The following is a 9,757-nucleotide window of genomic DNA, read 5'->3' as shown; positions in this document are numbered from 1 at the left end:
TTCTTCTTATTTACGACATCCAACATTGTTGACAGAAATCATTTTTCCTTCGTTTTGTAATGTTTGTATCGATCTCATATTCCATAGCTACGAATTAAATGTAGATACTTGTAGTTATATACGCATGCTGACTTGAAAGTTTATAGTAAAATATATTATAACGCTACAAATGAATATTTGCTCTCGCTTGTGTATTTTACACTCATTTTTCCACGCGGAATGCTGACATGAGAAAAGTCGATCATCGTGTCTCTTCTAAACTTTTTAAAAATGTTTTTCAGCAAACTATATTTCGGTGTCTTTTTTTATTTCGTTGTGCGTTATGAGCCCACCGACCGCCAAATTTTACCTCAGGCGAAACTTTTCTCAAAATCGTATAGTAAAATAAAATTCGTATAGCGAGGTGAAGATCTCACAATGTTTGACTTCGTAAGGTGAAAAAATCGTATATCAGGGTAGTCGTATCTCAAGGGTGCACTGTAGTTTGAGGCCAATAGTGACGTGTCATCAGTGATGACGAATAGCCTGAACTATTATCTGAGTTCAGAGTTTGTACAGGAATGATTTGTATTCCCCACACAAAGCTTGTTCATGCATTTATCAATAGTATGAATAGTCCCATGACTATTTATAGTCGTGGGACTATAAATATAAATGCTATTTACAATAGTATTTATATTTGTTAGTATTTATATTCGGAATGTTATATATTTATGCTAAATTACAAACTGCCATATTTGCTAAAATATTGTTATTTGAGTGACAAACTTCTCTTTCATACCTAAAAATGTTATCCTGACCAAGATTAAATGCATTTAATATAGTGTAAAGCCAACTAGGGGATTTGTTTTGAAGGTATCCCTATCTTAGAGAGGATGCTTCGTTGATTTGACAAACTTCAATGACACACTTTAACATTGTGTGTGTTGCTAAGTTTTTATTTAAATGGCAAGCATTTTGCATTCAACCGACTATCATAGCATTTTTAAATTTTTAAATGCTTTGCTATCTGCCAAATTGAATGCGATCTTTTATCGATATTGTATCTATGATTGTAATTTTTACAAAATAAGCATGCATTGTTGAAGTAAAGAATTTTGTCTGTGATAGTTTTTTGACTTGATACAAATTATTTATGTTAGTTGTAATCTAATAATGACTGTTTTATCAATATTATGTTGTGTGGACATTTGTAACAAACCAGCTGTTTGATTGTTATTTATTATATGACTTGCTTGGCTACTTATCTCAGGTCGGTCGCTAGGGAAGCCATGCTGTTTAAGAACTTGTTCCGTGGAGCTTCTTAATTTATAAATAGGGTTGATCTGTGTGTATCAATGCAAGTCTACATAAGTCACTCTGCTCTCAATGAACAACTGTCCTCACACTGTTGCACATGTATGTATTGATAAGACAACTTCACATCATATAAACTCGTAAATATAAACAATCATTTAATGATCAAGATGCCTAAAGACACCTTATCAAGATGTTAGTTATCATCTCCTTTCCTAGTAAGTAATGTATTTGCATATACTTTATTGCAATGTTATATACACATTACTCTGTGTTTTTTCTAGCTATAATCTCTACATGTCACGCAGTATTCTGGTTCGGCTAGTAGCACCCTATTCATATCAGTACTTGCTATTTACCACAGGCTATAATATTGTGCTAATTTTATTATTATGGCTTTCGCGAAGGCAGCTCCACCTCCCAATGATGACATGTTTCCTTCCTTACATGAGTCTAGCAAGTAAAAATTTACTGTACTTATATAACAATATGAAAGAACGAGTAAAAACGTTTAAAAATGAAAAAGAAATTAAATGAGACATGCTTGAAAAGTGTCTGCCATGAACACCAAAATCTAGAAAATACAAGAGATGTGCATTAATGGAGACTAAGATAGAAGCGTTTGGTCAAGGTTGAGATAAAATTCGGTTTTATCCATGCAATTACCTTCTCTACATCGATGATTCATGCTGCGGTGATGACGATACATATCCTGTGTTAGTCGCACTGCCATTAGGCATGCTATTAATGGTGCTGCGTCTTCTATCTGTTTCTGTGCTGCTCTGACACCGGAGCGTAGAAAATAACTCTTTCCGGAATTTACACCCGGTGACACAATAAAGAAAGAAGTTGATGCTGTGATTCATATAGAGCAGGACTCTGGTAATCTGTCTACACAGGATGTAAAGAGCCATGTCATTAGTTTTCGAGAGGTCAAAGTAGGGCGCACCCTGCCAACGCAGTATGTCAAGGATGGCTGCGGGGGCGGTGAGCAGAAGGAAAGCGCTCGTAACACTGAGCAACATCATTGTCAGCTTTTGTGAGATGGTACCCTGTCGCTCTCCCGACTTCTTTCGCTGTTGAAAGTTGTTCGTCATTTTGTGTTTTCTCGCATTAGCTTTAGATAAGTTCACGATGATGATAATATTCATCACAAGCAAAAGAGTGAAGGGCAGAAAACTGTAGACAGTCGCATCTACCCATGGCCATATAAACTCATAGAAGTATCAATATTCTTGATCGCCTGTGCATATTTGTCCTACATATGCTGTTGTAAAGAAGAAGTGCATATTTATTCCAGCACAGATAACCGCCATGATGATTAAAACGCCAGCAGCATGCTCTCTGGTGGCATGTTTGTACGCTTTAAGAGGAGCTATAACAACTATGGCTCTGTCTATGGTCATAGCTACCAAGGTCCACACGGCCACATCAAAGCTCCAGTATTGAAAAAAATTGACTGCTTTGCACGCTTCTGGACTATTGTTTAATAGGTCTACTTGAAAGACTTCAATAACCCACCTACGCAGGCAACCAATGAACATAACTGTTGTGTCAGCAAGTGCAAGCGCTGCCATGTAGAAGGCAGTTGATGAAGACCTCATTGGCCGTTTTACCATTACAGCAAAGCTTAACAAGTTTCCTATACTTCCAAATACAAACAGAGTGAAGAGCACATATTTGCCGATAATCGTTGAAGCTCTGTAACGAGGGTCACTGTGGACAATATTCCAGTAAACCTGCCAACGGAAAACCTCATTGAGTTATATCATCAATTTTACATAACAGCAATTGCTCTCAGAAGGAAATAAAGAGACATTATTTTATTCCCAATTTCCTTTTATATTATACAAAATGTAAGAGTAGGCAGCCTCCCTTAAAAACCTTGAACAATTGTATTTCATTTTGCAGAAGTTATTATATCGAATAAATATGTAACCTTTTCTCAAAATAACAATATAGGATTTGCGTACGAGGGCCACAAGTTTTAATTTGTGTCGCAATTACGATTGTGATGAGGAGCAGCTGATGAAAGAAGGTCTCCTTAAAAAACATTTGGTGGACTTTGGTAGGGAAGAAATAGTAGACATTGCCAACAGCCATAGCAGTTACAGACTAAACTACTATAGATTAATAAACATTCATTCATCTACCTGCTACGACTTGCTATCAGCCTAGAGGTTGATAAACTTCAGTTTAACCCTAGCAAGCTACTATAAATAGTTCGTACCCCATTAGGTCTTTTTTATCTGCAGTCAGAATTGAGGTCAACTGACAAATATGATGTATGGAATAGCTAGTCCTTGTGGTTGGAGTTATATTTGTAGTCTGATCATAAATTGGAACATGGGATCAGGTTGTACTGACACCCTGATCTCATCATCTGGTTATATATATATTTATTAAAAATTAACCAAGTTTATAATAGTTGGTAGGCTGTTGAATTGATAAAACTATCTGGTTTATTCATGTTGATTCCAAAATAATGAAAATTTAAAAGCGGTTATCTCAACTGGCTGTTGGTATTTCAATTGATCAAGTGCTCAGTTTTGCAATATTCGAAACTATGAAAATCTGAACATACTAATTTTTTTAAACTACCTGCATTGAGTTGGGTGATTGCATCGTACACGTCAACTATAGATCGATCATTAGCTGTATACTGAATATCAATTGCATACTGAATATCAACTACATACCGAATATCAACTGTATACCGAATATCAAACGTATACTGAATATCAACTGTATACCGAATATCAACTGTATACCGAATATCAACTGTATACCGAATATCAACTGTATACCGAATATCAACTGTATACCAAATATCAACTGCATACCGAATAGCAATTGGATACCGAATAGCAACTGTATACCGAATAGCAACTGTATACCGAATAGCAACTGTATACTGAATATTAACTGTATACCGAATATCAACTGTATACCGAATATCAAACGTATACTGAATATCAACTGAATCTCTAACAATAACTTATCATAAAAATATGATTTTCACCTCATCCAGATCTTTTGTGGTTGCATTTCCTTCATCCATCACCTTTCTTTAGTTGATGATTTCAGCCAGGCCAGTATTTTCTGTCTATGATTTTAATGAATCTGCAGCCATATCAGAAAGTACATGGTAATCTAGCCCTTTACTTCTTTAAGTATTTTGATAGTATACATTAACAGCTGTTATATCTCACACACCATAGTTGTGCTTTATAACTTGTCAACGCGCATGTGGTTTGCGATATTTATGGAAAGGTAATTGTTAGGTTTGATAGCTAATAATTGAATGATTATCATTTACCTAACACATCTATATAATAGAATAAACAAGAGAAAAGAACTAAGTAGCTGTCTTACAGTCTAGTGAATGATGCATATGCCCTAATTATTAAATAATATGGATGATATAATTTATGCTGATTAGCTACAGATAAACCTTTCTAAGAGAGCATCGATTTGTTTACCCAGATTTCTTATCGTTATTTGTAAGATGATCTTGATTATGGTTTGCTGATAGCAAGCCTTTAGCCATCGTTTCATTCACTCTCTGTTTCATTAGAGAATGGGGGTTTAGAGGTTTGAACCTTGTGGGTTTTAAGCCAGAAGATGTTGGAAGTGCTTTGCGTATATATGAGAATAAACATGGTCCTCCCAACCGTTGTATACAAGTATATAATATTGAATTGGACCCACTAACCTCTCTTTTAACTTATACTTACCTTTCAAAAATGTCTACATGAGGTATAATGCTCAGACAACTAGTATGAACTAGTCTTTAGAGTTGTCATCACATGTTTGTTACTAGACTATGGATAGAACTTGCATCATGCTCATTTCCACAATATCCAGAAAGCGAATGTCTAGCAAGTGATGACCCAATTCTCTTCACTAAGTGATGTGTGTATGTCACAATTTCATATGTCTTAAAACGGTGCGAGAGCTTTACAGTTGTGATTGATCATGTGTTTGAGATCATATCAATTTAGCATACCATTAAGATTATATGGTATACTGCCATGGTATAACGACTAAATGGTATAAAGCTTGTATATTATTTGTTGGTTATATATTTACTACTATAATGACTAACTGGTATAGAGTCTGTTAAGAGTACCATTAAGATTACATATTTAATGGCACAACGACTAAATGGTCTATGTACCATTAAGATTATATATGCATGAATATTATTATGAACAACATCTGTAGGCCTACTATATGTACTAATTAACTGTGATATCATTTGCTAACTTATTGTAATTACGTGATAATGACAAACTTGTACTGAAAATAGAACGCTGTATAAAAAATGTATTCATTTGACCACTAATAATTAACAGACAGTTGTAAGTTAGACCATTGTTGTTGAACCAACATGGAAAATGTAATTCATGTAAATTAGCCAAGATGAAACCCTTCTTAGAGAGCTTCTAGATGATGATCCTAAAGTGTTTGATGATCCTAAAGCTTGCATGATGCCCACCTTGACAATACCTAAGAAGCAAATAATTTCTTGTATTACTTGATATTCTATTATTTAAAGAAGGTGAGCGGGTCAACAAAAAGAGAAGTTGGTCTTGCACTTGATGGTTGTATCCTAAATCTATCCCTTATTATTTATCAGTTAGTTTTTTAATATTAAAAAGGTTATAAATGGTGACATAAAGGATATTAATCAAATGTGATGTGATTTTTATTCAATAATAAATATGTAATAAAGACAAACTCATACTAATAAATAAAATACAATATTAGGAATACATTCATCTTAACACTAATAATTAGCAGATAGTTGAAAGTTATCAATACCTATCAGCTATTGACTGATTCAGTTTTACTAATGTAACTAATTGTAATAACTCCACTCTTACTTGACTAACTTAATTTACTTCACTAACTTAATAACTCTACTCTTACTTGACTCAAAACATATACTTTAATGTTGCACATGTACATGTATAACAATTTACTTTATTGTAGATAATAACCTTTTTACCTGTCATTTCACCTTCATGAAGTGTTATTTTTATTAGATATAACATAAAAATAATTAATAACTGTATCAGGCTAATAGTAGTTTTTTGTTTAACGTGGTCTTGATACTCCGAAGTACGTGTATATAAAAAATGGTTTCTATTTACGATGGTAAATAAATGACTAGTTTTAGGCCAAAGGTTACTTTTAACGAGCAAAACTTGTACGCATTGCATTTGTGCTAAATACAGGTGACATTCGCTCTGCCCGTAAATGGGCTAAATTTATTTTTCACAAATTCAGACAAACCATTTGAAAAATACAACGCCAGCTTCTATTTGAACGCCACCTTCACTTGATTGCCACTAGGGGATGAAGAGTTGAAAAAAGAGTGCCGGGGCATTCATTTAGAGGTTTTACGGTATGGTCAGTTCAGTAGTACTTACTGTAGGGAGTTCTTATCTTCCAGACAGACGTATAACATAAACTTTGATTTAACTTAAATGAATTGAGCTTACTAAACACACACTTAAAGATCATTTTTAATCTTTTACTTAACTTTAATGTTGTCTGTCTTGAAGATCTTATCTTCAAGACAGATGCATAACATGAACCTGAGTTTAACTTAAAAGAATTTAGCTTACTAAACACACACTTAAAGCTAAGTTTTAGTACATGTATGTATTTTTAACTATTTTACTGAACTTTAATTTTTTAATCGCTAAAATTTTATCACCTATCGGTTTCTGACTGCTCTTCGCTATAACTTTTAGCCAACCTTATTGAACTTTTTTGACCCTAATTTGACAAGAAAGCCCAAGCAATGCTGTTCTAGTAAAGAAAGAAATTTTTGTTAGTAGATTAAAAAAAGTTGTCTTATCTTCGACCATATGTTCGAAGGATTGCAATTCCAACTTTGTTACTGGTTTTGAAGGTGAAGTATTACATACATGTACTACTTTTTACACGAGGGATGCCAAACTGAGAAAAGTCGACCATCGTATCTCTTTCAGACATTGTGAGAAAGTTTTCGGTGAACAGTATATCGGCATCCTTGTTATTTCGACGTAATAAGCATACCAACAGCCAAATTTGAATTTCCTGCAAAACATTTGTTGAATTCGTATGCCAAAATGGCATTTGTATAGCGAGGACAAAATATCATCATGTTCCACTTCGTAAAGTGAAAAAATCGTATAACAAGGTCATCGTAACTCGAGGACGCACTGTATTCCTTATTTCTCATCATTTTGGGTGTCAACTGATAATATTTGGGCAATTTGTACTATGAAAACCATATGTTTTTCCTGCTGTTGGCCGACCATAAGACCAAACATCCAACTTACTAAACACCAACCAACAATACAAGTCATAAAACAAACAGTGGAACTGACCATACATCCAGCCAAACAACCATAGATATAGTAAACCCTAGATATGCAAATAATCAAAATAAGTGAGGCCTATAATTAGCATGACGCAACGTCATGGTGATGTGTAAAGTATGTGTAAAGTGAATCAGCTGATCTAGGAATTCCTATTGACTTAATACTAAAACCTGCACAATTATTCCATAGTTTGTGCATCTGAGACTGCATATTTTATTGAAAATATATAAAACTGACATTGGATGAGAAAGGCAAGAATCTTACACACATGGTAATGGATAATACCAATGATTTAGAAGCTCCTCTATCATTGATAATACAAAGAGTGACCAAATAGAAATTAAACTAATAACAAACTAGTGAATCAAATGAGATTTAGAAGCAGTTAAGTTGGACCACTGTATTAAACACCCATCAGACATGACTGAAAATAAGTGGACGAGTTAGCTTTTGTCTAAGGTTGGTTGAACTAAATTTCTGTTTTGAAGTGGCATAGTGTATTCTATATATTTTTCTATGTTTTCTATGATTTTAATATAACAATTTACTATAGTTTTGAGTAGGCTGTTGGCATACACTGTGCATGTAAAACCTTGATTGAGGTTATGTAATAAGACATATACGGGTATGTTATTGTCTGTGATGTTACTTTTTTAAAGGTTGACTTGCAACAAAATTCACATTACAGTTATTTGGTATCATAAGATTCACCATGTCTTACTCTGTTGTGTTGTAGGTGCAAAATATGTGGAAATATGATTACAAGCTTTTGAAAGCTAAAAAACAAACAGTTAATCGCAGCCACACGAGACCGCCGTAGTTGGGATTCGCTTTCCAAAACGGCTCAAATGGGACGTAATTGTTACAGGATGGTTTCTGTTTACACTTTCACGCAGCCTCATTCATCGAAATATTTTCACAAATATACTTCATGCATTCAATAAAACCATGTACATGTATATTGTTCTTACGCGTCTGTTTTATCGTCATTGTAATGCTGTCACTTTTAGCACTGATATCTTATAACTTACCGTAAAAAATTGTTAAACTTTTTGACCTTACCTCGAAGGAGTACATATCATTGTCTGATAATCATGACGAGCCTGTTGGTTACCTGTGATAATCGAAAAGTGCTGCAAAAATTATTTGCGAAGTATTGGGTCACATGATCAGATTACGACTTGACGATTCAATCAAGCTGAAACAAAACTGTAAAGTAGCGAGTATCTATATTTGATACGGGGTCTTCGGTCAAACCCGAAGTGTTTGTCATAAACTAGTGCTACGATAAGTTTATATTGAGCTTTTTATTGGCCTTTCAATTCACGTGAGAACATCACGTGACAAGACGATAACCAAACTGTAATGACTACGTCAGAGAAATAAACAGATTCCAATCTACGGCGGCTTTTCGTTTTTGAGCTTTTAAGAGCTTGTAATCACATTTCCACGTATTTGGCACCAACGACACAACAGAGTAAGACATGGTGAATCTTTTGATACCAAATAACTGTAATGTGAATTTTGTTGCAAGTCAACCTTTAAAAGCTCTCTGTGGGATACCATAGCTCTCCATGTGTGAACGTAAGCACTTTTCTGCAGCAATACATATTCGGCCTTTCAATGGTGTCACAAATCCTCCTCTGTTTTCAACTGAGATTAGGGTTATGTCATCACTACTTCTACTTCCCACTATTTCTACATCGGTCAAGAACTTGATACAGTCATCACATTTGAGTTAGAAAAAGTTTCTCATCACCGACTCTTCATCTTCACCTTCCTCAGCTTTTGTCTCTTCCTTCTTCTTCTTTCTAGCCAGAGAATGTAGCAGAAGTTGGCCAGATTTTCAGCCCTGCTCACATCCAGATCAATACAGTTAGCATTGGGACTTGGTGTGATATCTGCTTTTATGAGCAGTGCTCGAAGTGCAGATCTAAAGCACTGCATATCCAGGTTATTGTTATAGCCACCCTACCTTTTCCACGATAGATCGTACAGTGGAAAACAGAGTCTCAATGTGATCTTGGTTGATCTTAAAGGTTAGGAAGTAGTTGATGTAAGGGTAGTTGCTGAAAAGATAT

The 9,757-nt window shown here is 34.6% G+C and overlaps 1 protein-coding gene across 1 annotated transcript; it reads right to left on the bottom strand.

Annotated features, from left to right (window-relative positions):
- Positions 1-1,967: 1,967 nt before the first annotated feature.
- Positions 1,968-9,623, bottom strand: LOC137390683 (galanin receptor 2a-like). Its single transcript, XM_068077007.1, has 3 exons — positions 9,453-9,623; positions 2,659-3,035; positions 1,968-2,475 (listed from the first exon to the last, which is right to left on the bottom strand). The coding sequence occupies exons 1-3, from the start codon at positions 9,621-9,623 to the stop codon at positions 1,968-1,970; spliced, it is 1,056 nt and encodes a 351-aa protein (XP_067933108.1).
- Positions 9,624-9,757: the final 134 nt, after the last annotated feature.

This window comes from Watersipora subatra, chromosome 3 (assembly GCF_963576615.1).
Source record: "Watersipora subatra chromosome 3, tzWatSuba1.1, whole genome shotgun sequence".
Lineage (NCBI taxonomy): Eukaryota > Metazoa > Bryozoa > Gymnolaemata > Cheilostomatida > Watersiporidae > Watersipora > Watersipora subatra.
Note: the sequence above shows the minus strand (reverse complement) of the source record. Positions and strands in the feature narration are given on the sequence as shown.

Coding starts and splice junctions, on each gene's coding strand:
- LOC137390683 (XM_068077007.1), bottom strand. CDS start 9,623: ATGCAGTGCTTTAGATCTGCACTTCGAGCACTGCTCATAAAAGCAGAT. Junction 3,036..9,452: donor AGAGACAAAAGCTGAGGAAG/GTGAAGATGAAG, acceptor TTCCGTTGGCAG/GTTTACTGGAATATTGTCCA. Junction 2,476..2,658: donor GTTATAGCTCCTCTTAAAGC/GTACAAACATGC, acceptor GACTGTCTACAG/TTTTCTGCCCTTCACTCTTT.